The sequence below is a fragment of the Lactuca saligna genome, chromosome 5, assembly GCF_052625555.1.
Source record: "Lactuca saligna cultivar CGN05327 chromosome 5, ASM5262555v1, whole genome shotgun sequence".
NCBI lineage: Eukaryota > Viridiplantae > Streptophyta > Magnoliopsida > Asterales > Asteraceae > Lactuca > Lactuca saligna.
Window position 1 is genome coordinate 266,719,121 of NC_136421.1, and position 26,466 is coordinate 266,745,586.

At 33.5% G+C, this 26,466-nt stretch overlaps 3 protein-coding genes across 3 annotated transcripts; 1 reads left to right on the forward strand and 2 right to left on the reverse strand.

Annotated features, from left to right (window-relative positions):
- Positions 1–1,113: 1,113 nt before the first annotated feature.
- LOC145047720 (wall-associated receptor kinase 2-like) lies at positions 1,114–4,581 on the forward strand. Its single transcript, XM_078996058.1, has 4 exons — positions 1,114–1,682; positions 1,775–2,152; positions 2,253–2,423; positions 3,187–4,581. The coding sequence occupies exons 1-4, from the start codon at positions 1,148–1,150 to the stop codon at positions 4,410–4,412; spliced, it is 2,310 nt and encodes a 769-aa protein (XP_078852184.1). The 5' UTR covers positions 1,114–1,147; the 3' UTR covers positions 4,413–4,581.
- A 4,544-nt stretch (positions 4,582–9,125) lies between these two features.
- On the reverse strand, positions 9,126–11,417 carry LOC145047721 (uncharacterized). The gene is made up of 8 exons (XM_078996059.1): positions 11,248–11,417; positions 10,606–10,755; positions 10,269–10,451; positions 10,086–10,174; positions 9,921–9,985; positions 9,664–9,766; positions 9,467–9,577; positions 9,126–9,392 (listed from the first exon to the last, which is right to left on the reverse strand). Exons 1-8 carry the CDS (start codon positions 11,399–11,401, stop codon positions 9,267–9,269), a joined length of 981 nt encoding a protein of 326 aa, XP_078852185.1. The 5' UTR covers positions 11,402–11,417; the 3' UTR covers positions 9,126–9,266.
- A 1,206-nt stretch (positions 11,418–12,623) lies between these two features.
- LOC145047722 (37S ribosomal protein S27) lies at positions 12,624–14,193 on the reverse strand. The gene is made up of 3 exons (XM_078996060.1): positions 14,026–14,193; positions 13,068–13,285; positions 12,624–12,950 (listed from the first exon to the last, which is right to left on the reverse strand). The coding sequence occupies exons 1-3, from the start codon at positions 14,191–14,193 to the stop codon at positions 12,860–12,862; spliced, it is 477 nt and encodes a 158-aa protein (XP_078852186.1). The 3' UTR covers positions 12,624–12,859.
- Between the last annotated feature and the right edge of the window lie 12,273 nt (positions 14,194–26,466).

Consider the following 26,466-nt stretch of genomic DNA (forward strand, 5'->3'; position numbering starts at 1 on the left):
AATCCCAAGGGTGAAAACTTTCGTACATTATTTGGTATTAAATTATGAAAAAGTGAAGTTTTTTCATAGAAGGCGAAAATTGAAGGATTTTCCCTACAGTAACTCAAATAAAAATGTGGAACGTGTATTCATAATTTTTTTAAATTAAGTTCTTTGATTTTTTTATGATAAAATATTTTTTGTTTTAATTAGTAAAAATTGTTGTTTTTCTATGAGAAATATAAATAATATCACTACAATATTTTAAATACATTATCGAAAGTAATAAAATATCAAATGTAAGCCATGTTTTTTTTGTATATCACCGAGATCAAACAATGAGCGACTTTGACCAATTCGTAAGCGGAAAATACAAATAATGCTGCTTTGAGATGCAAAGTCAACTACCTACTCGTGCCACATGGCCTAGTTGACATTATATTATGACAAGCTGATGTTATTCGGTCGTCTACGTATTAATCGTCAACTTGTTTTAACATTTTCATCATGCACAACCTACTATACATACATAATGTACAACTAGTAAAAAAAATTAATGTAAAAGTATAATACCAAAAGTTGAAACAAAGTCACAATCTAGGTCCAATTTGTAAACGAGCTAAAAATTTAATTTTTAACTGGAAATTAACTGATAATTAACGGATAACTAATATCTAGATCATAAATTAATAGTGTTTGGTAAAAATAGTTTATAAAAACTATATGGGAAATGTAAAATGACATAAATATATATTTAATCATTTAGATACATAACTTAAAAAACATTAATAGCATATTTGGAATATTTAAAAGAAAAAAAATTAGTAATTTTTGTTAAAGCTATTTTTAAAATAGTTTATCAAAAACTATTAGTTCATAAAGGTGAAATAAATTATTTTTATAAATAGTAAATTACAAACAAAAAAAAAAAAAAACTATCTTATAAATTAATTTATATGTTAAACTTTTTTTTCAGTCTTAAAAATACATTAAAAAACATATAATAAGATAACGAAAAGATAGGAAGTATCATGAAAATAAATTTGAAAAAAAAAAAAAAAACTTTGACCAAGCTATAGGGATATGAAAATCATGAAAAGCAAATTATAATGCAAACCTTCACGTCAACGACTTTCAATTTGATCATCACCATTCACAAACAACCAAAATGCTTTCAGTCTTTCTACTCTTGTTTCTATCTTCTATCCCATTCTCGCCGGCGGCAACCACCGGTAACAACATCACCCTTCCCGGCTGCCCAAGTAAATGCGGCAACGTCACCATACCATACCCATTTGGCATCGCTTCGGGCTGCTCCGTTGGACCCTGGTTCGACATCACCTGCAACACATCCTTCAATCCCCCAAAACCCTTCTTGGCAGCCGAACTATTTTCTTACTCCGGCGATTCACAGTTCCACCGCGTAGAGGTGGTAGATATCTCCGATGAACACGTGAGAGTCAAAAACATCGTCGCTACCAAGTGCTACAATGAAACGGGTTCGGTGATTCAAGATAGCGCCAGTGGGCTTGTGGTACAAAACTCCTACTTCACGATATCGGAACTGAACAAAGTGATAGCCGTTGGATGCGACGACTACTCCTTCGTATCTCCGATCTCAGGGATCGAAGGCAAGAATTTCAGCAGTGGATGCGTGTCTGTTTGCTCTAACGTTCAAGATGTTCCCGTTGGTTCATGTTCAGGTTTTCGTTTTTCATCACTTCCGATAAATCTAATCATGTGTTGTGTTCTTGATCCAATAATTAAAGAGCTAGCTCCATTTTTTCTTTTTCAGGCATGGGGTGTTGCTCAACGAGTGTGCCAAATGGTTTAACGACTTATCTCGCAAACGTATTCACACTGAATGCTCATATACAAATCTGGTCCTTCAACAAATGTAGCTATACTTTTCTTGGAGAGGAAAGTGCATTTACGTTTCGTGGTGCCTCAGATTTTGTGGATCCTGATTTTGTCACTAGGACTGCTGAAACTGTCCCTGTGGTGCTGAATTGGGTGATCGGAAGTAGGAGTTGTAAGGACTATAAAACGACAACCGATTATTATTGTCAACAGAATAGTGTTTGTGTGGATTTTACTAGTGGGAAAGGAGGGTATAGGTGCTCTTGTGAGAGTGGTTATGAAGGCAATCCTTATCTTCCTCCTGGTTGCCATGGTTAGTAACATTTGCTATGTACATATATTGCCTTTCCATGACATATAAGCTTACATTTATATTCCCCTTTTTTAATTAATTATATTTGTTTTAATTGTAGATATTGATGAATGTTCGGATCCTAACAATAACCCGTGTAACGGGACTTGTACAAATCTTCCTGGAAGTTTCAATTGTTCGTGCCCTCATGGATACGAAGGAGATGGGACAAAGGATGGGAGCGGTTGCAGGGCCACGAATTCGAAATCCCCAGTCCTCAAATTGTCTCTTGGTGAGGAAATTCATATATAATTATGTTTGCTTTTTTTGTTATTTGGCTAAATTTGAGAAATAACAATGTATTTAATTTTCATTTATGATATTGACAATGCATTGAACTCCATAGGGTTTAATGAATTACCATATAATCATTCACTATTTCATAAAACTAATTCAATTTTTTTTTCACGCATCGAGTTCTACAAAGTGCGCTCAATCAAACACATTTTAAACATTTATTTAAGAATTAGAGAACTTGCTTAATTTCTTTCGTGTTGAAGAATTCAATGGCTACTCAACTTTAAATCTACTTAATGTCAAGATGTTATTTCATAATTGTAGTATTTCATGATTTCATCTATTGAATGACAATTAGGTTTCCTACCTGATTTAAATCTTTGTTAAATCATGTATTGTAGATGCTCTTATGTAATACTATATAGCATTTTACTTTTATTACTATTTATTGAAACATTTGTAACATTTTGAAATGTTACCTAATTATAGCATAGTAGTAACTTCTATTTTTATTTTTATTTTTCTTATTAGCATATTATACTTTGAAAACTCTACCATCACCATGGTGTTATGATAAGAAAGAGACCCTCAATATAATTATAGTAGTGAAAATTGCTGTGTAATCAAATCATACTAGATCTATAGTCAAATCATACTAGATCTATAGTTGAATAGATTTTTCAAATTAAAGGAGATGTTTTTTATATTGCTTAATGATGCATTAAGACTGATGACTTTTATATATGCAATAAATACAGGAATGGGGTTCGGATTCATGTCTATATTGATTGGAGTGGGGTGGCTATATTTCAGCCATCAGAGACGCAAGGTTATCAAACTGAGGGAGAAATACTTCCTAAAAAATGGTGGCATGTTGTTAAAACAACAAATAGATACCAACGAAGGTGGTGGTGTGAATCAATCAACAAAGATTTTCACCACCGAAGAGCTAGAAAAGGCGACAAAAAACTTTTCAGAAGATCGCATTCTTGGTCGTGGTGGCTATGGGACTGTATACAAAGGCATCTTAGCTGATGGAAATATTGTTGCAATAAAGAAGTCACGAGTTATGGATGAAAGCCAGATCGAGCAGTTTATCAATGAAGTTGTCATTCTTACTCAAATCAACCATAGGAACGTTGTGAAGCTCTTAGGCTGTTGCTTGGAGAGTGAAGTCCCATTGCTAGTTTACGAATGTGTTTCTAATGGCACTCTCTTCCATCATATCCACACCAATGGTGGAATGGCTTGGTTATCATGGGATAATCGTTTAAGAATAGCCATTGAATCTGCTGGAGCACTTGCGTACCTTCACTCAGCTGCTTCAAAGCCAATCATTCATCGAGATGTGAAATCAGCCAATATATTATTAGACGACAACTTAGTCACCAAAATTTCCGACTTTGGAGCTTCAAGATTGATACCCTTGGATCAAACACAAGTGACGACATTAGTTCAAGGGACATTAGGGTATCTTGATCCCGAATACTTTCATACAAGTCAACTAACAGATAAGAGTGATGTTTATAGCTTTGCAATTGTGCTTCTAGAGCTTCTAACAGGTAAGAAGCCCCTTTCCATGGAGCGGATTCAAGCCGAAAGAAACTTAGCAGCTTATTTCCTCGTTTCTATGAAAACAAATAGCTTGTTTCAAATTCTTGACCCTCGAGTTGTTAGAGAGGGTTCACTTGAGCAACTCCAAGCAATTGCTTCACTTGTGAAGCGATGCCTCAATATGAACGGATATGATAGACCAACGATGAAGGAAGTGGCTATGCAACTAGAGGGTTTAAGGAAATTCACCAAGCAACCATGGGTTAATAGTCAACGAGGTAGTGAAGATGGTTTGAGCAGAATGAGTGAGGGGGAACACTCGGACCTTTATGATGTTTCCATAAATCCATTTATGGACTCGGTAGAGGCATCTAGTCTCTATAGCTCTGATCAATTTCGTTCGTTATACCCTATTGATGAACCTAGATGATCCAACATTTCTGGACGAATGGCATAATCAGTATGCTTCTTACAATGTTATCCGATTGTTAATTATCAGACTAATTTTTTATTGGTTTCACCCATAACTTTTATCAGCTTGTACTTGTTACAAATGGTTTGTTACAAATGGTTATTGATAATATAGTTTTTTTTATATATTTTAAAAATGTTGAACTAAAAACTAAATCAAGCGTTTGGACTATTTGCAAGTGATATCCAGCCTAACTGTTGATGTAGAGGGTTTTATATCCATATGGGGTGTGAGGTTGGGAGTTCGATTATCTTAAACTCCCTCTTATGGTGCCACATGTGGAGAATTTTTCTGAAATTTCTATATATAGGGGTTGGGTTTGCCCTGTAAAAGAGTTCAAACCCGAAGTGCTTGTTGAAATATTATAAGTAGGCCTTCGTTTAATTTGTTTGCACTATCCAAAATTACAAAAAATGGCAAACTATTATGTCAATTAATAGTGATGGATTTGGCAATAAATATCCCACTAATTCTACTCCTGCATTTGTAACAAATTATCTGTATTGGCAACAAGTTTTTAAGAGTTTTTTGGGCATTTTAGATTTTAAGGAAAAAACTTGAATTAAGCAAACGGAATTGGCAATGAATAACTCATGAATTCGTAATTCATTCTTAGGATTGTAAACGAACTGAACGTCAATGAACTATTCGTGAACAGTTTATTAGGAAGTTCATTTATGTTCGTTTATTTAATAAATGAACAAACACGAGCAATGGTTATGTTTATGTTGTTCATTTATGTTCATTCATTTAAGTACCTTTCATGTTCATATATGTTCGGTTATGTTTGACTATATCTTCATTTAAGTTCCTTATATATATATATATATATATATATATATATATATATATATATATATATATATATATATATATACACACTAGCTGTCTACCCGTGCAAAACGGCGGGCGGCGAATAATTTGATATCTTTAGAGTTAAAACCATTTTGCGTTCACTTCGAGAAACGAATATTAAATGACATCTATTTTTCAAGAGCATTACCATACCATATTAAGGGGGTGTTTGGCTAAGTTTTTTTTTAAAACAACTTATTAGGTTCCGCATCACTATAAGTTAAAAAAGTATTTGGATTAAAATAACTTATTCCGGTGGGGAACCTCTAATAGGTCATTTTTTTCATAAGTTACCCTACACTTACTTATTAACTTATAAGCTAATAAACTAATAAGCAATAAAGTTTTTTGCCAAACACCGCCTAAATGGTTATTACTTCCATTTATACATACCCAAACCACTTGTACTGTTTATCGTCCTCTTTTGTTTCGTTTTCCTTAATTCCTCTATTAATTTAATGTCCTACTAAGTAAAATGCTAAAATATATAAATAATAGTTTATAAAAATAAACCTTTAGAATATTAGGTATTGTGATTCAAAATTCGATAAATAGGCCTTTGAGAAGGCCAAAATACTCAGGTATCAACTTGTTCATTGTGATTTTAAACCAAGTTTGGTCACACATTAAAACATTTTCAACGATGGTATGTAATTCAAGGATTCATATTGATTTAGGTTCTCCAAACCTTAAAATATTGAACAAAATCTAGATAGAACCTTATAATAAGGACAATAATCACTGTAATCAGGAAGTCCATGTGATGAAACTTGATATTATAAGGATCAATGATGAAAAAGGTTTCATTTTTAGACTAAACAAGATGAAAAATATACAAACTACCTTAATCATGTCAAATCTTGTGTTTAAGCGTTCTTTATTGCAAAAGTAAGATGCCAAAATATACAAACTAATGATAATACAATACTCTAACTGGCCCTCTTGGTTGAGTTATTTGAACCTGCAAAACCAACACATTAAACAAACATAGTAAAAACATTTTTAAGAACAAAACTGATATAATAAAGCATTCATCCAATATATTTATAAGATAAAAATACAAAAAGTTAAAAATGATGAAATCAATTACAAGTAAGGATTAAAATAAAAACCTGTTAAGAAAGAGTCATCAGCAAGAGGGATATTTGAATCAACATGTATTTTCTGATGGTTTCAAATTTTGAATCATCCGAAATTCAGGGAAGGAGATAGAATTTGTTGAGAAATATAAGGATTTAAAACACAAGCTAAAATTTAATATTATTTTATTGATGACTACTTGTATTATTAGCTTAATCATTTGAACGTCTTAAAAAAATAATATTATTATATTCAATGTATTTTTAGAAATAGTGGGATTTCTTTTATAAGATAGTAAATATATATATATATATATATATATATATATATATATATATATATATATATATATATATATTTGTTTATATTCATAGATGTTTAATTATATTTGTTTATTTATGTTCGTTTATGCTTTTTTTTAGCATGTTCACGAACATAAATAATGTAATTTGTTAAAAAAATGAACTTATACAAAAAAAACTTTTTTATTTATCTGTTTGTTTTCGTTCGTTTGTTCGTCTAACTTAAACGAACGAACATGAAGAACCTTCATTCATTTTCGTTTACATCCCTACTCATAAAAAATATGTCCCAAACAAAAGAGTCACAAATATATATTCAAATGCTAAATAAATTTGAAGACATAAAATTGGAAGAAAATGTTCTCAAACTTTAACATCAAAAAAAGTTTATTCAAATTTATGTTTCCATCGATTTATTTAACACTAAACATAATATAAACATATTCAAAAAATACTTCAACACTAAATATAAGTTCTCTGCAAGACACAATTTCCTATAAAACAATAAGCCTAAATGACAATTATTAATAAAATACAAGATTTAGCAAAACATATAAACATACGAAAAACAGATGTACAAGCCACCGATCCATAAGGTGGTGTTTAGGCATCCTTTGGGGTTCATGCGTCTCTTGCACCACCACCGGTCTAATTTTTTTCGGTCTTATCCCTATAGTTTTAATTTCTATCGTAATTGGTCTTTCACCCATATAAATTGACTTAACTACTCTTTTTATTTTCTTTTAGATTTATTAACTAATAGTTGTTTTTAAAAAGTAATAAACAAAATAAATACCACACCAACCACCACCACCACTTCTACGTCTATATATCTCCTCCTTCTCTTTCTCTCTGTCATTCATAAATGCCTTTTCCCCTTCTTAATCGGAGACTAGGTTTCCGACACCGTTTCTAACTTATCACTCCATGTTCTTCTCTTCTAGCAATATATTTCCTTTCTCTCATTCATAGAGGCCTTTTCCCATTATTAATCAGAGACTAGGTTTCCAACACTGTTTCTAACCCACCACTCCATCTTCTTCTCTTCTAGCAATATATTTCCTAGTTTAGTTTAATCGTTGGAGAGTCTTAGGTCCCGTTTGATAGTTTCTGTCTGGAAAAGTGATGTCCGGTAAAGTGTTGTCTGAGAAAGTTTTCTGACTAGAAAAGAAACCATACTGTTTGATTGTACATCTGATTGATTGTGCTGAATGAAGAAAAAAAGTAGTAATTCAATAAAAAATAAATTAAAAAAAAAAGTTATTTAGAAAAAATTAATAATCCAATAAAGAAAGAAAGAGGCAGAATTTAGTGTATAATTGTCTTTCCAGCCCATTCAGTCAGAAAAATATGATTTTTGGAGCTTTCTGGAAAAGACATATCTTACAGGGAAAGATCCCTTCTTTTGTGCAAATCAAACAATTTTTCCAGTCCATTCAGCTAGAAAGATCTGTTTGGACTTGAAAAGATGCGTATCAAACGGTGTCTTACTCCATTACAACACTAGTTCAATAATGGTATGGGAATAGGTAACCTGATATAAGTTGAATGGTACCAACCTTCATGGTTGGTATCAATGAGTTACTTTTACAAATGTTTAAATTACAAAGAAATAAGAACGTTATGAGTTACTTTTTCCGGATCCAGAAGTTTAATTTATAACACAGTCAATGGAGTTTAATGTCCTTCCTCGACCTTTCACTATCAATATTAGGGTTGAGCAAAGCGTTTAACCGAAAACCTAAAAACGGATAAAGCCGAAAATGAACTCAAATCGTTGATTTTGGGTTTAGATTTTTCAAATCGAAAAATTCGGTTTATGTTCGGTTTGCACATTAAAACTAACCAATTAAAAAAATCGAACCAACCAAATGGATTTAAAACCGAATAAAAACTGAAACCCACTTTAAACCAAAACCCAACAACCAGTTTTAACTTTTAATCTTTCTTAGTTTCTTCAAACTAGTTGGCTTTTAATCATTCTTATTTTCTGTAAACTAGTTTGTTGATTTTAGTGTTTTTGTTTGATATTAAATTTGGTTGAATATTTTTTCATTTTATTTAGAATTTCTGAAAATAGGTTAAAACCCAAAACCCATCAACCCATTGGTTAAACCCGAATAACCAACTTACGAAACCGAACCCAACGGGTTTCGAAACCCAAAACTGAACTTTTCGGTTTGGGTTCGGTTTTACCCCAAAACCGACCACTTCTCACCCCTAATAAATATTATAATAAATGTGTCATAAACATTGTAGTCGATATGTAATAATTTGGAGCTTTGGCGAGCTTAATAATCTTCACCAACCACTAAAATACGATAGTTAAATAGTCATAAATTTTTTACTTTCCATAAACGTAGAAGTTAATAAGGTACTATTCACCTAATGTAATTAACTTTCGTATACTTTTAGGTCTTTAAGTTCACTAACATTGTAAAATGGGTTATTCTAAAATATCATCCAAGATATAAATCAAATACACAACCACCAACTAAGTGGCTGACATAACATAAATTACCCAATACACACTTGAACCCAAACTCGGACATCGTTTTCGTTATGAGGCCAGAGTTTAAGTTGATGTACCATCATACGATGATAACATCTTGATGATATACACCGGATCTCCCACTTTGATTATCTTTTCATTTCCCTCTTCATGTACATTGGCACATACCATATTTTGTCCAAAGTACACCTATGTAAAAAAAACATTTTAAAGATCACACACAAAAAAAAAATCAACAAAAAATATTTCATAACAAATGTTACCTTCCCTTGCCCCTTTCGATCTGGACACAAGACTTTCCCAGACCGAAACTTTACAAGAGATTCAGTCGGCTCAGCACCCACAACTCCATTTTCCTGATTAATTGTGGGTATCTGAAAAGAAAACCATCTTATCAGATGTAAATAAATCAGATACACAGTGGTCCACTGCGATAGAAAACACAGGTGTATTGTTTTACCTTACATCGGGAACAAAGTTTGACACCATGAAATGTTAAATTTTTTATCTTGATCTCTTTCCAAAAGTCCTCAGAGAACGGTTCACAGCCATCAACCAGAATGCTGAAATATGTAAATATATGTATATAAGGGTATGAAACGTTGAAAATACAAATTTTTGTTAAGGGACTAAATCGATAAAATGGTGAAAATACAAGTATTTTTTTTTTCTTTTTTGTATTTTTCCCATACTGAATGTATAAAATATGATACGTACTTCGGTCTAAAACGGTTTATGGGTACAGGTTCCTTGAGAACATCATTCAATGAATCTAGGGATCCCTGACAAAAAAAAAAAAAAAAAAATACGTTAAAAATTTAGAAATCAAATTTAATAAAAGTTTGATATAAATAATTAAATACTAGTAACTTGAAAATTAACCTGGGACACTACAAGGTACGGATATCCATCAGAAAACATAACTCTGAATCCAGGTGCATAATCGGGGTCCACCACTCTAGTCTCCAATTCTGTATACACATAAAACTTTCGTTAATTTATTTATTACTAAATCATCATGGAAAATAGAAAAACATTAAGAGAAATGGAAATGGAATTACGTACCTTGATTAAAGCGTACAAGGCGACTAGGTTTGCCAAGATAATTGGTGAACCATTTGGACGCTTCATCTCCCTCATCCAAACCAGATCCTGACCACTCCCAAACTGACACATCATCACATGTTTGACTTTGAGGTGGTCTACACAATGGCACCTTCAGATCATCCATCCCAGGAGCTCTTATCACTGAATTAATTTTACATCATTGATCAATGCTTCATGTTGTTCAACATGTTTGGGTTTATGATGAAAAAGAAAATAGTGGAAATTAAGATTGAAAAAGAAGTAGAGAAAAATAAGATGATGAGAGGGTGTTAGTGTTAGTGTTAGTGTTATTTACCCAAGTAAGAGGTCTTGTTTGGGGTCCAACCCATTGAAACTGAACCCTGAGGTAGCTCTACTTCAACCAGACATAACTTTGGATCTACTCTTTGTGTACAAGCTCTTCCTTTCGAGTTCACAACAACCCACTGTCTATCCCAGATAAAACCTGTATATGATAATAATATTAACACAAAATTAGATTCAAACTAGATCAGTTCATTTACATATTCAAAACCACAAGTTTCCAGTAAAAAGAGAATTAGATACACGTTTCAACAAAGGTTTCAGAACAAAAAGAGAAATCATATTACACATGACCTCAACACCTAAACATAGAATGACATGTAGAAATCTCTCAGGAGAATGTTATACCCTTAAATATCATGATAACTCGAGGAATGTCACTCCTGAATTCAGTTTAAAATCATGCTGACAAAATCTAATTTCTGTGATTTTTAAGCCCCAAATTTTCATTTTCCGCGGGAGATTGTAGTGCAAAGGAAAGTCATGTTAATGGAAATGAGTGAGATAATTACAGAAAGGTACTGATGAACTTAAGTGTAACCTAATTCAATTCGGAGAATACGCCATGTAATGAAACGAGAAGGGGAGATTGGGTGAATTATATGTACAAGTGAAGGAGGAGAATTAAACTCACCGGTGGAAGAAACGGGTGCTTCTGAAACAGAGATACCCCTGCAAGATTTGATTGGATATAGGAAGATCGATTTCACTGTGGCTGCTGCTTCCGCCATAGCTCCGTTTAAGACACAACGACGATTAAACCTGATCCGGTAGAGAAGAAGATGCATTTATGTAGTACAGAATAAAAATTTTGTTAAGTTATATAATAAAATAATATATTTGTATAAAACATGTCATATTTAAGAAATTAAATATCTTCCTTCTTTTATTTTTATTTATTCCTCTATTCATGTAAAGTAATGATTCTTATCTATTTTTTTATTCATATAAAACAAATAATTATTCTTATTTATTTTTCTATTCATATAAAACAACGAACAAATGTTTTAAAATGTTATTACACTTTATATAGATAAAGGATAGATTAGAAGAAAATATAAAAGGGTATTTAAATTTTTTTATTTTATTTATAGGAGTTACTATAGAACAAAGTGTTAGTACATGAATTAATTAATAAAAAAATGTTATTACATAAAATGTTGCTTTGTTGAAGATTCATTTAGTTTTATTAATGGAAATGAAAATTCGATGCATAACAGAATCCAGTCGCACCATTCAATGAATCTAGAAGTCTTTGCCGAGGCTTTAAAACCTCATACGCATCCTCGTAACTATTTTTGCAAACTCTGCAAATGCTTGAGTTAAAGACAAAATATATAAATAAACAAATAAACTATAATATATTTTTATTATATTATTGTTTTTTTTCTATTTGATATATTTTGTTAATAACACACTTATAAAAAAGGGGTTAATTTCAAACAATATAATAAAAGACCACTTTGAAAGTTATTGCAACATGCACAATAAAAAATAACCAATGAGGAACAGATAAGCGGGATATATGTTTACAAATCCAGAAAATTTATACAATCATGTCAATATTGGTGCTTATTTGAAAACAAACATTTATGAATAAAATAAAGCCAAAATAGATAGTTTTTTTTTTTTTTTTTGAATGACAAGACTAGTTCTTATCATAAATTCAAACAAAACTAGTTATAGATAATATTATTTAACAAAAGGCTTGTGTGTTACATTGCTAATGAACTATAAATCCTCTGAGAAAGTTTTATTTGGATGAGATATATTACTTTTACTGAAATATTGGATTTAATGGGTTTTGAATCTAGACAATAATGTAACATCAATGTGATGAGTTTATTTTATTATTATTATTATTATTATTATTATTATTATTTTTTTGGGCAAGTCAAGATATTTGACTTCTTTGGTTTTATTTGGCATCTGGATTACAAATAAACTTACAACAAAAAAACATGTAAGTTTAGATTGTGTAAATGGTGAGATGTAAATAGGCAAATGGAGTTAGATAATGTAAAAGAATTTGTGGGCAATATTTGTCAAAAATATGAAATTACATATAATTAACCTTACAAAATACCTTTTAAGAAACAAGCCAAGAACAACATACACCTTATTAAAGCCAATAAAATTTTCAAAAAGGCTTAAACATTTCAACGTTCATTTCTAATGATGATTGAAATCCCTGAAAATAAATTTGCATTTGCATTTGCAATAAAACCTAATTTCATTTTTTATTTCTATTTACTACGTTTAGCAGCACGCTTTCCTTGCCCCTTCTTTGGGGGTCCCTTTCCTCGACGCTTCAACATTTCAAGTTTTGATAAACGCCTGCATCAATCAATTAAACAAACAAATATTCTCACTTCTCACAAAATTAAATTATATAAATATTTATTGTTATTGAAGAGTGTGTGTGTGTGTGTGTAAGAGGTTGAGAAATATTACTCTTGTTCTTTGCGTGCAACAACCATGGGGTCTTCTTTCTGGATGTCATTTGGATACCATGAAGCAACTTTTTCACCAATGAATTTCTTTCTTAAAATTTTATGAGCAGATCTTTGACCAGTTGTGTTAAGTACATGACCAAATATCTTTGCTCTTGCTTCATTTACTCCTCTAATGGCTGCTTCAGCCAACATGCTTCTTAAGCTCATCTTTCCTATCTCCATTCCAATTCCAACAACAACAACAAAAAAACTCAACATTCAGTAATTCATAACAATAATGTTAGCATAAACATGCTTCTTAAGCTCATCTTCTTTCTAAATGTCGTTTGGGATTTTGCTTATTAACCAATTAAGCACTTTATGATAAAAGTGCTTATTAGCATAAACATGCTTCATTTTCAAGTTTTGCATTCAATTCCTTATACACCCCACTCAATCCTTTAAGAGACTTCCAAACCGAAGCCCTTGATATTAGGATAGGTGTTTATTGTTGATGCAAATATACATAAATCACACAGATAATCACACAATCCACAACAATGGTTTATTCTTTTTCTTATATCAATATGGCATGTGAAGGCTGAATGTGTATAACAGATTCCAATAAAAAAAATTGAGATATTTGGATCTTTTAGTTAACGAAGAAATGATACAGAATTCAAACAGAAATCACAAAGGCTGAATATGTAGGGTTGAACTTTTAACAGATTCCAGAAATTTTTGAGACATTGCCTCTTCTACTAAACCTAGAAATCACACACACAGAGAAGCTCATCGATTCCAGAAAAACTGAACCAGAAAAATAAGTCAATGTGCTTCACGATTCAGAAAAAGAAAGAGAGTTACCACAGGAATCACACACTAATTAGACACCAATCGAACAACTAATTGCAGCGGCTTCATCGAATCAGACAAGCATACGCTCTACAGAACCAGAAAAAAAGAAAGTGACTTACCAGGAGATCGGAGAAGGCGAATACTGTAGCTGGAGCCGAGGCGGAGGTCTGCAGGCGGAGATCGGAGAAGGGTCGGCGGTGAGGTGGGGGAGAAATTGCAGTTGTGGAGGCTGCTTTGAACGAGGGGAACTGTGAACGACGTATAGGTTTTGGGGGCATTAATGTCATTTTACAAGCTCCTTAAGAAGTCATCCGTATTTTGAGGGGTTTAAGTTTAGGAAATCTTTCAAAAAAATCTTAATATTTTGCCATAATTTATGAAAAAAAAAAAATGTGAAAGTTAAAATTTATTTAGGAAAAAACATGAATTATCAGTAAAAATGGTGATTTTTCCATTTTTTTTCCGGTTTATTGGTTTCATTACTTACCTTAGGACTGACAATTCTCGATACGATACGCGACACGACGCGGATTAAATGGGTTTGGGTTGAGTTTTTCAACCCGTCAACCCACCAACTCGTTTATTAAACGTGTTATATATGGGTTTCTCAAAAAATAAACGGGATGACCCGCTAATCCGTTTATATTCATAATAAAAATATATATATATTATTTTAAATTGTATTTATGTATCAAATATTAGTATTTAATAAGTATTATACAATATATACCACTGATTCATAGACCAATTGTCTGTTTTGAAATTTTGACTCGTGGTGGATGGTCTAAGATCGTAAGTCGTAACCTATAAGGCTAAGTCTGTAATATTTATCTATGAATGCTTTTAATTTTCATTTGGATGTTTAAAACTTAAATGTCTAAAATTCAGATATGTTTGCATCAACCATCAAGAATTTATTCATGTTTAATTGTCAATTTTATTTATGGAATCTAACCCGCAAACCTAAATCTGACTCACGAACCCTCCAACCCATGAACTCGTATAAATAAATGGGTTGACGGGTCATATATGGGTTTAAGTTCCAAACCCGCCAACCTGTGACCTGTATATTTAAATGGGTCGTGTTTGGGTTGACATATTTTGACCCGCCAACCTACTAGTACCATCTAAAGCCTTCATGATGATAAAGGGTAAATTAAACTTTACTTGATATAGTTTACTTTCTAATCGGTAGAAATGTCCTTTTAACTTTTTCTGGATTATACTTCAATCACTATTAATTGTATCTAGAATACAAACTCCAACTAATTACATAATTGTAGAATATTCTAAAAGGGCATTTAGATTATTATATATAAACCCACCAAGAATAAGTTTATTTATTCCTCTGAAATTTGAGTTAGCAGAAAGCAAACTTCTAATGACAAAGCAAGTGGGAGGCACATGGAAGTTGAAGTAGTTCAAGGATCATAGCCTGATGTAACAATTGTTGGCACTAGAAATTGTTAAATATGAATAATAGTTATTCATAAACACAAATTGTTCACAATAATGGTAGAAATCATCTATGACTTGAGAATTGTGGAATCTCTCATTAATGAGTTCTTGATGGCTTCTAGTTAAACCATCAACTACCAAAATATTATATTAGATCTTGAATCTGACCAATGACTTAGAGTTATGAACATTGAGATGTAATCCATGTTTAATAATCAAGTATGGGCTTGATTAATCTTTCTATAGCAAGGCTTGAAGGAGTATGAGATTCTTCTAGGAAGAATAAATACATGGATAATTATACATTTTAATAGTACTTGTTATATAAAGTTTTTTCTCATACTCATATCATTGACTATGGTACTTATCATACTCATGACATTGACTATGATCAAACCTTTACACAAGTAGCTATGAAAGGATATTATTTACTATAACTTTATATTCTTAATATGACATAAAGCAAATAGATTTAAAGAAAGACCGCTTTTCTTAATAGACATCTACCAGAAGATACCTATATAACTTAGCTGGAGGTTTTCCTAATCCATGTTTTCCTGACCAAATTTGTAAGGCTTAAAATCCACTTGTGGATATAAAACAAACATTTCAAGGTTGGAATAGTCATTTTAATATAAAGATACAAGGTATGCTTTTATATCAAAATGAAAACGAACGTGTGTGTTTACTAAGATCTAGTGGGAGGATAGTGATATTCCTAATCTTGTATGAAAGATACATACTTAATCATTTGAAATGTCATTCCGACTATGCAAGGTGGTTTTCACCTTGACTCGGAAAGTATTTCTAAAATGAAAAATTTAGGAATGAAAAGATACATTCTTGGAATGTAAAATCTATAAGAGATAGATAAAGATGAATGTTAAAGGTTTTAAAATTCTTTTGCATGAAATGACAATATCTTGAAAGAGGTCAAGATACAATAATCCTTTGGAAGATTCTTGACATTGTTACATGACTCCATTTTAGAGTTTGTCTCAAATGGATCTAGCACATAGGTTTGAGCTAGATAAAATGATTTATATTCTATTTGCTTAACAAATGAATTCATCATTAATGTCATTTCATGAGATACAAAATTTAATACATGGTTAAGTCACTAGATGATTGGGAGAACATTCTAAGATTACTTAAGCTGAGCTAAGAGAATGTGTATGAGATAATTAGTTTAGAATAAAACCTTAATGTAAAGAGCTACATAGGATTTTGATTTCTAAATAAATATAGATAATTGTGAATTATAATTAGATTATGACTTCATTTTGGAATGAAGAGTAAGTTTAGTTGGAATGACGTCCAAGCAAAACATAATGACCCAATCTACTACAAAATATTCATACACAACTTTTAAAGGTGAAATCAAATATAATTGGATGAACGAGTTCATTGAAAAACTATGTTGATTTCTGCCAGTCACGGATCACATAGAAATCTTAGTGACTTTGAGAGTTGACTTAATCAAGCTAAGGGACTCCATGTCACCAAAGAACACCAATCATATTCTCCAAGATATTTAATCATACCTAGAGTAAAAGTCAAATATGGAGATATAGTATTCGCGAAATTCACACAAATTAAATTTAGTCGAACCCATTAATAAAGTCTTTCCTTTTAAGCTATGTATGAGTGGTCACGCTTAAGCCATAAGACTTTTATTATTCTAGAAATGAGATTTTGATTTGGATTTAGTATTTGGATATTAGAACATGATGGATTTTATAGACAAGAACTTTCGTATGTGATCATGCAAACCCTAATACTTGGATCTAGGTTTCTCTATTGTACATGCAATTCATCCAAGATTTGAAACCCTAGATCTAGCATACATAAATCAAAATTGACATAAGAATATCAGATCTAGATTTTTTTTTGAAACGGCAAACTAACTAATCTACTCCTAAATAACCACCTATGTCTCCATATAGACTTGAACCCCTGACCACTCATATGAGATGGTCACTCCATACCGCTAGGCCATTGGCCCTTTGGTAGATCTAGATGATTACCTCTTTAAGAATGCTTGATCTTTCTTCCTTGTTGAGCTTAGAGTCACACGTGTAACTCCTCTAATGGCTTACAAACACCAAGAGGCAAGAAGGCTATTATGTGAAAGGGAGGAGGCTCTAAATTTCGACCCTAAGGTTCTCTTGGAAGCAAGTTCCGAAATTTGAAGGCTAGGGGTCTTATTTATACTGTTGGTTGCTAGGGTTTCAGTCAAAACCCTAATGGACAACTTAATCACCAAGCAACCCATGGAACCTTCTGGAATAGGTCTTATGGATGAATTTTTGATGGACTCTCATCATAATTTCGTTCCCCCTTTGATCCATTAGGTTTCCCAGCCTAAAATCCAACTATCACACATTTGACAGTTTAAACCCCTTTATTTAATTAATTTCTTTTAGCCACCAAATTAATTCTTAATTAATTTTCTAACTAATATTAATTAAATAATATGATTTTACTTTTAATATATTAATCTTATAATATATTAATAAATCATAATATCCTCTCGCTCTCCATAAATTACCTTGTCAAGTTGCTTTGGTGATGACAACCCAAAAGGACCATGCACAACCGGGTCAAGTACATACCAAATATAGTTATGGGCTTAGACATTAATCCATCAGTCTCCCACTTGGATAAGTCCGATAACTATATATAACATATGACTTCAGGATCCGGTTAGCAATTGTAGCTCTTATACGCTGCTTTCAACTCTAATCAAAATATTGTCCTTTAGATAAGGGATCGTCTAATCTTGTGTTCTAGATATCAAGCTGACAATCACATGGAACATAGTCATACTTATTGTCCAACATATTTTTCCTCGATCTCTGATTTTTTTGACATAGAACTTAGTTGAACACATCAACTTCGTCCTGACCGGGACCGGCACATAAGTCAAACCAAATCATCAAGTGGCCAGATATCGCTTTTATCCTCGTAGAATAAAAGGAACAAATAAACTTCGACTTATATGCTTTTATTATCCACTGGCTAAATCATACACAACAATGCATTTTATAACATTAAGTTACTGATATGTTTATGCATTATCAATGCATAACCAACCAACAAACAATAACCATATCTTTAAGTTTAAAGATTATATGATATTATCATCTTGCGATCACTCGTGATGAATTCCATGAAGTGATACCAACAAGCGCAGGTTTATTCCAATGCTCAAATCATAATTCATAAGCACTCATAAACTTTGCAACAAACCTTTGCCATGCCTAAACCTTTTAGACAATCTACAAATAAATTCATGACAATCTTCTTTCATATCTACTTCCAACATATGAGCGACTGTGGACCGTTTGAATAATATTATTATTCAGGAAGTCAAAACATGCAAAATTGAAACAACAGATAAATAATCAACACATGATAATAACTTTACTCATAAATAATACACCTTTATTTATTCATCAAATGTCAAGTACAAATTATCTATTACACGTTTCTTATCTATCTAATCAAAACTTATATCATCCTTCATCCCAATGCTCCTTGCATGCTGCAAGTGCTTAACCCTACTCAGTCCCTTTGTAAGGGGATCTGTTGGGTTATCTTCTGACGATACCCTCTTTACTGCGAGGAGTCTTTCTTCTACCCAATGTCTTATGAAGTGATATTTTCTGTCGATATGTCTGGACCTGCCATGATCCCTTGGTTCCTTGGTCAAGGCAACCGCACCTTCATTATCATAAAAAATCTTCATAGGCTCCTTTATGGATGAAACAACTCCAAGGTCTCCAATGAAGTTCTTCAGCCATATTGCCTCCTTTAATGCTTCACTCACCGCAATGTACTCTGATTCACACGTTGAATCAGCTACAGTCTCCTGCTTGGAATTTTTTCAAGTCACTACTCCTCCATTAAGGGTAAAGACCCAACCAGACTGCGATCAGAAATTGTCCCGATCTGTCTGAAAACTAGCGTCACTATACCCTCGTACCCTTAAGTCATCGCTCCCACCGAGGACTAGAAACCGTTCCTTGGTCCTCCGAAGGTACTTAAGAATATTCTTAACCACAATCCAATGAGCTCTACTAGGGTTTCCCTGATATCTGCTGACCATGCTCAAGGCAAAGGCCACATCAGGGAGAGTACAAGTCATAGCGTACATTATTGAGCCAACTGCGGAAGCGTAAGGTACTCGGCTCATCTCAACTATCTCTATCTTTGTACTCGGGTTCTGAGTCTTACTTAGCTTGGTATTGATTTGGATTGGTAACTCTCTTTTCTTGGAATTTTCCATACTAAAACATTTTAGTACCTTATCCAAGTATGTATCCTGACTGAGTCCTATCAGTCTCTTAATCATGTTTCTTACTATCCTTATTCCCACAATATATGCAACTTCTCCGAGATCCTTCATAGCGAAGCACTTCCCAAGCCAGGACTTGACTTCCTGTAAGGTTGGGATGTTGTGTCCTATGAGTAGTATGTCATCGACATACAATACGAGGAACCTCACTATACTCCCATTGGATTTGACATATACACATGACTCATCTTCGCTTCACAAAAAACCAAACTCTTTGACCTTCTCGTCGAAACAAAGATTCCGTCTGCGAGACGCTTGCTTTAATCCACAAATGGATTTCTCAAGCTTGCACACTCTATGGGGTGCTTCGCATCGACAAAACCCGGTGGTTGATTCATGTAAACATCCTTAGCCAACTTCCCATTAAAGAAAGCAGTTTTTACGTCCATCTGCCATATTTTGTAGTCATGAAACGCAACTATTGCGAGCATCACCCTAATAGACTTTATCTTTGGGATTGGTGAAAAGGTCTCATCATAGTCAACTCCTGGAGTTTGAGTAAAGCCCTTCGCAGTGAATCGTGCTTTATAAGTGTGTAATTTCCCATCCATGTCCGTCTTCTTCTTGAAGATCCGCTTGCACCCGACCTTCTTTCGACCTGGTACATTATCAACCAATTTATAAACTTGGTTGTCATACATAGACAGAATCTCACTGTCCATTGCCTCTTTCCATTTAGCAGACTCCGGGTCTGCCATGCCTTCTTTGTAGCTGCTAGGTTCGTCCAAATTTACTAGTGTACTATCACTAATAAATGTATCCCCTTCAGTAGTAATATGGAATCCATACAACCGGGGTGGAACACTAGCCCTACTGGAACGTCTAAGAGGTAAGGACTCGTCAACAGGTTCAACATGAATTTCCTCCTCAGGTTGATTGCCGATGTTAGAGGTTCTTTCATCGCTCGACTCTTGAAGCTCTTCAAGATCGATTCGCCTTCCACTGCCCCCTTGACTTATGAGTTCTCTCTCTTTTAAACCCCCTCTCCTCGCAACAAAGACAACATTGTCACTCGGTCTATAGATGAGATATCCAAAGGACTTCTGTGGATAGCAGATGAAATAACACTTCTCACTACAAGGTTCGAGCTTGTCGTGAGTCTCTCGTATTACAAAAGCTTCACAACCCCAAACCTTGATATGTTCCAACGATGGAGCTTTCCCTGTCCACATCCTGTGAGGTGTTTTGGCAGCCTTCTTGGTAGGAACTAGGTTATGGATATGGGCGACAGTCTCTAAGGCATACCCCCAGAAATCTATTGGCAACGAAGCCCGACTCATCATAGAACGAACCATGTCTAACAAGGTTTGATTACATCTCTTGGCCACACCATTCAATTGTGGCGTCCTAGGAGGCGTCAATTGAGAAACAATTTTGCATTCCTTTAGCTAATCGAGAAACTCAAGAGTTAGATACTCTCCTCCTCGATCAGATCGAAGCATCTAGATTTTCCTGCCCAGTTGATTCTCCACTTCATTCTTAAACTTTTTGAACTTTTCAAAGGTTTCTGACTTGTGCTTTATTAGGTAGATATATCCGTATCTGCTATAATCATCTGTAAAAGTCACGTAGAAGCGGCAAGCATCCCTTGTGGTGGATCTAAAGGGCTCACATACATTTGTATGTATGAGATCCAATAGACCCTCACCCCTTTCACAAGTGCTAGTAAAGGGTGACTTGGTCATCTTCCCAAGTAAACAAGACTCACACGTGTCATCGTCCCTAAGGTCGAATGACTCCAACACTCCATCCTTTTGGAGTTGGGCTATGCGTTTCTTGTTCACATGGCCAAGGAAACAATGCCACAAGCATGCTTTGTCGAAACTATTGGATGAATCAATATTCAACACATCATAACCTAAGTTGTCTACAACCAACACAGATTCATATATACCATTAGAAGGTAGTGCATTAAAATAGAAAACACCATTAAGATAAACATTAATCGAACCATTACTATTATCAAATGAATATCTAAACCCTTTTTTATATAATCCATGAAAAGAAATGATGTTTCTTGCCATATCTGGTGAATAGCAACAATTGTTTAAATCTAACCCTAACCCGTTACTCAACACTAAGGAATAAACTCCGATCTTGGTGACGGGTGACAATCTTCTATTTCCCATGACCAAGTTTATCCTCCCATGCTTCACTTCCTTACTTTCTCTTAGGCCTTGCAAATTAGAACAATGTGGAAACCACATCCAGTATCAAGAACCCATGAAGTAGCAAGTGAGGAGTTATTAGATTTAATTGAATACATACCTGCAAAGGTGGGCTTTATCTTCCCATCCTTAATATCTTGCAGATATTTAGGGTAGCTTCGTTTCCAGTGGCCCTTCTCATGGCAGTAAAAGCACTCTGCATCCTTAGGGTCAGAAGATGGTTTAATGGAACTAACTTTGGTCCCACTAGAAGAGGAACCATCATGGGACTTTCCATTTGGGTGGCTCTTAGAAGGAGTCTTCCTCTTCTTACCTTTTCCTTGCCCAATTGCCAACACAGGGGCGAATCAGTAGGAGTTGATGCAATAGATTTATCCTTTAGGTTGCTCTCAGCAGTCCTCAACAACCCTTGAAGCTTGCTCAAAGTGACTTCTTCTTTGTTCATGTGGTAGGTCATTCTGAATTGGTTGTAGCATGGAGGCAAGGAGTGGAGGATGATGTCGATAGCCAAATCCTCATCAAAGTTAACATTTTAACTTTAGAAGACGATCAACATACCTCTGCATCTTCTGCATATGCGAGGTTAGGGATTCTCCACTCCCCATCCTAGTGGTGATCATGTTAGTGTTGATCTCATAGCGTTCTTGCCTCGCGCTTTGGTGATACCTATCCATTAAATCTTGATGCATCTCAAATGGATACATGTCCTTGTAGGACTTTTGGATTTCTGCATTCATAGTCGCGAGCATGATGCAATGGACCTTCGTAGCATCACGTTCATGTGCGTCGCAGGCAGCAATTTCTTCTGCGGTGGTAGTTTTTGGATCGATCTTTTCAAGCTCCTTGTCGAGGACCTGCGAATCAACATGGTGCACTCAATGTCACTATCACCTAATCAATGTGCCGATTAGCCACGCACATTCCATCGATCTATGATAAACATCGACCCACCCATTGCAACCAATGTCAACCCCAAATTAGTGTGCCGGTTAACCACACGCGCTCCACTTACGTTTGACAAGGGTACAAAGTGTAATTCCATAGAATAACATCATTTTCACATTTTACCCTAAAGTAACTAAGATTGGGAATTTGAAAAACATTTAGTTACTTGTAATATTCATTATACTTATAATGAGGAATTAAATGTCCTATCCTATCCGTTCGGCTAACGAACCTCCACCAATCAAGGAAGCGGTGGGTGAGAGTGGACACCATTAAACGTCGTTTTATAGGCAGCAACCTTATACCCCCCCCCCCCCCTTATAGACCGGCTTCGTGAATGATGCCTACTAGCGATAAGACTAGCTTATTCTTATTATATATATATATATATATATATATATATATATATATATATATATATATATATATATATATATATATATATGTTAATCTTATAATAAATAAAGTATAAGGTTGAATTTTAAACTTGTAAAATTCTAAAGGTTTGAAATTTAAATTATTCAAAATCAAACTTTTAATCAAAATTTAAATTTCAAGACGTGAGGGTAATCATTGAACTTTTCAAAACATAAAGGATCAAATAATAAATAATTTAAATTAAACAAATAATTTAGTGATTATCTATATTTGACATAATACAATTTCATGCAAGATAATTGATCAACTAATTCAAATAATCAAATTTTATTATATAAGGAATTTATTATTTAATTAATTGTTAATTATCTTTTGTTTTGGTAAGGATAATCTCTTAATTACAAAAAAATTTGGATTTTATCATTCAAACACGATTTTGGAAATTATCCTTCAGCAAAACAGCATAAAATCCTGAGTTTTCCTCTATCTGACGATCAGACTCGCCGAGTCACTACTTGGACTTGCTAAGTTGGGCCGACTCACCGAGTTGAGTCGAGCAGAGGTAGAAAAAACGATTTTTCAGTTAACAAACGATCATTGCATCACATACAACAGAAACCAATCAAGGCTCTGATACCACTGATGGGTTTTATACACAAGAACTTTCCTATGTGATCATGCAAACCCTAAATACTTGGATCTAGGTTTCTCTATTGTACATGTAATTCATCCAAGATTTGAAACCCTAGATCTAGCATACATAAATCAAAATTGACATAAAATATCAGTTCTAGATGATTACCTCTTTAAGAATGCTTGATCTTTCTTCCTTGTTGAGCTTAGAGTCACAAGTGTAACTCCTCTAATGGCTTACAAACACCAAGAGGCAAGAAGGCTATTATGTGAAAGGGAGGAGGCTCTAAATTTCGGCCTTAAGGTTCTCTTGGAAGCAAGTTCTGAAATTTGAAGGCTATGGGTCTTATTTATACTGTTGGCTGGTAGGGTTTCAGTCAAAACCCTAATGGACAACTTAATCACCAAACTGCCCATGGAACCTTCTGGAATAAGGCTTGTGGACGAAATTTTGATGGACTCTCATCATAATTCTGTTCCCCCTTTGATCCATTAGGTTTCCCAGCCCAAAATCCAACTATCACACATTTGACAGTTTAAACCCCTTTATTTAGTTAATCTCTTTTAGCCACCAACTTAATTCCTAATTAAATTTTGACTAATATTAATTAAATAATATGATTTTTCTTTTAATGTATTAATCTTATAATATATTAATAAATCATAATATCCTCTCTATCTCTCTCTCTCTCCATAAATTACCTTGTCAAGTTGCTTTAGTGATGGCAACCCAAAAGGACCATGCACAACCGGGTCAAGTACATACCAAATATAGTTACGGGCTTAGACACTAATCTAACAGAACATTGTAACAACAACTATTAAATAATGTTTTGATATACTGGGATATGATCATTACATTGATATTTGTTGTGTTCTATATTAACATGTTTAATCCATGAATAATCTTATTATTCTAAAGGTTCATATTTGGTCATAATTGTGGGAGCAATTATGAAGTAAGACTAATATGAAATGGATTTGTTGACTCTCACTAGATGAAAGTAGGCAAGTGGGTGTAATCAAGTTTCATAGGTACTTGTTAGAGAACTAGTACTGAACGGACCCGCATCAAGATCAACTCATAGATTGTAGTTGTGAATAATACTTGATTGAAATGTACTCTCTTTGTATCATTAACCTGGGATACATAGTGGGACTTAAGTATAGCGAGTATTATGCTTTGATATGGCCAAATATTGTTCCTTGACCAAGCTGTTATAAAAGTCATATTCGGGTATGGTGTGAACTATACAAGAGGCTTATGTAGTCAAGATGAGATTTGTTCCTCTTATTCGTTGAGAGTTAGACATCTAACGCACGTTACCCAAAGTTGAATTACAAATGAGATTGATTGCAATCCAAGGCTCATGTTTCAATAGGATGTCTGTAACAAAGGGATAATTGATAAACTTACCTTAATACATTAATTGAAGCTTAGAGCTTTTGGGAATTGGATGTTGATGAATGACATTCTTTGTCATATGTTATTGGGGGCAGTGAAATGTTGCTAGACGTTCAACACTGTCTATATCAATCTATGATGAGTCTTATGCAAGTAGGAGATTGAAAGATCTAGTATGCCCTAGAGTCATTGTAGAATGATATTGCTAATAATATATATGATCCTATAGGGTCACACCATATAGCAGGTTACCATCAATTGATTATTTATTAGTATAATTTGATTATTAATAAATATATCAACACTTGTATTTAATTGGAAAATTAATATTTCATGGAAATAATATTTTTACTAATTGAGAATTTATTATTTGTGGAAATAACAACTTATGAAGTATATCATAAAGTATGATTATTTCTAAGTTATATTTATATATTAATAAACTAGTTAGAGTTTATTTATATAAAAGTTAGTTTTGTATAAAAGCGATATTCATACATATCTGACTAGTTATATGTTATATAAATATTAGAAACCATTTATATAAATGATAGACTTTTATATAAAGTTGGTATATTTATATAAACACTCAACTAGCCATGAATAAAGAAATTAGCCACCACCTTTTGTCTCCTTGACCTTATGGCCGATTTGACTTAAGATATAGGTTAGATATCTTTTTCATTGTTTAATATAAGCCTCGTGCTTAGCTAATCTCGAAAATTGAAGAGGAGACAAAAGCATGGCACACTTTTTACTTTGTTTAAAGTATGTACCATGCCTTGGAAGAGTATTGTCCCATCCTTTCACTTTTGTGTCTCCTCCCTTTGCTTTTTGGCCTCTATATAAGGGAGGACATGGAAGGTTAGATGGGATACTTGAAAGCCTTCATTCTTCTTCTTCTTGGCTAGCAAAACAGTGAGCATGGTGCTCATGTAGGGTTGCCAAATTTTCGAGATATAAGTCCTCTTCTTCTCCTCCATTCTCTTGCATTTTGATGTAGAAGAAAGTCCCTTTGTTGTTTCACCTTTGAACATATATTTGTTATATATTTCAATGGCTTATGAACAACAAATTACAAGTGAATGCTAGCATGTTTTGATGGTTCTACTCTTGCTTGGTGGATACTTGTAGAGAACTCTTGCTTTAGAGTTTCATGTCACACTTCATCAACTTCCAACCTCCCATGAGGATCAAAGTCATCAAAGGTTGT

What these genes read in the sequence shown, in the direction of transcription:
- LOC145047720 (XM_078996058.1), top strand. Translation starts at nt 1,148, where the DNA reads ATGCTTTCAGTCTTTCTACTCTTGTTTCTATCTTCTATCCCATTCTCG. An exon ending in TCTTCCTCCTGGTTGCCATG is followed by an intron (nt 2,153 to 2,252) that starts GTTAGTAACATT and finishes TTTTAATTGTAG; the next exon opens with ATATTGATGAATGTTCGGAT. An exon ending in AGTCCTCAAATTGTCTCTTG is followed by an intron (nt 2,424 to 3,186) that starts GTGAGGAAATTC and finishes CAATAAATACAG; the next exon opens with GAATGGGGTTCGGATTCATG.
- LOC145047722 (XM_078996060.1), bottom strand. Translation starts at nt 14,193, where the DNA reads ATGACATTAATGCCCCCAAAACCTATACGTCGTTCACAGTTCCCCTCG. An exon ending in TCGCCTTCTCCGATCTCCTG is followed by an intron (nt 13,286 to 14,025) that starts GTAAGTCACTTT and finishes ATTGGAATGGAG; the next exon opens with ATAGGAAAGATGAGCTTAAG. An exon ending in GTTGCACGCAAAGAACAAGA is followed by an intron (nt 12,951 to 13,067) that starts GTAATATTTCTC and finishes TGATTGATGCAG; the next exon opens with GCGTTTATCAAAACTTGAAA.
- LOC145047721 (XM_078996059.1), bottom strand. Translation starts at nt 11,401, where the DNA reads ATGCATCTTCTTCTCTACCGGATCAGGTTTAATCGTCGTTGTGTCTTA. An exon ending in AAACAAGACCTCTTACTTGG is followed by an intron (nt 10,452 to 10,605) that starts GTAAATAACACT and finishes AAATTAATTCAG; the next exon opens with TGATAAGAGCTCCTGGGATG. An exon ending in CCTTGTACGCTTTAATCAAG is followed by an intron (nt 10,175 to 10,268) that starts GTACGTAATTCC and finishes ATGTGTATACAG; the next exon opens with AATTGGAGACTAGAGTGGTG.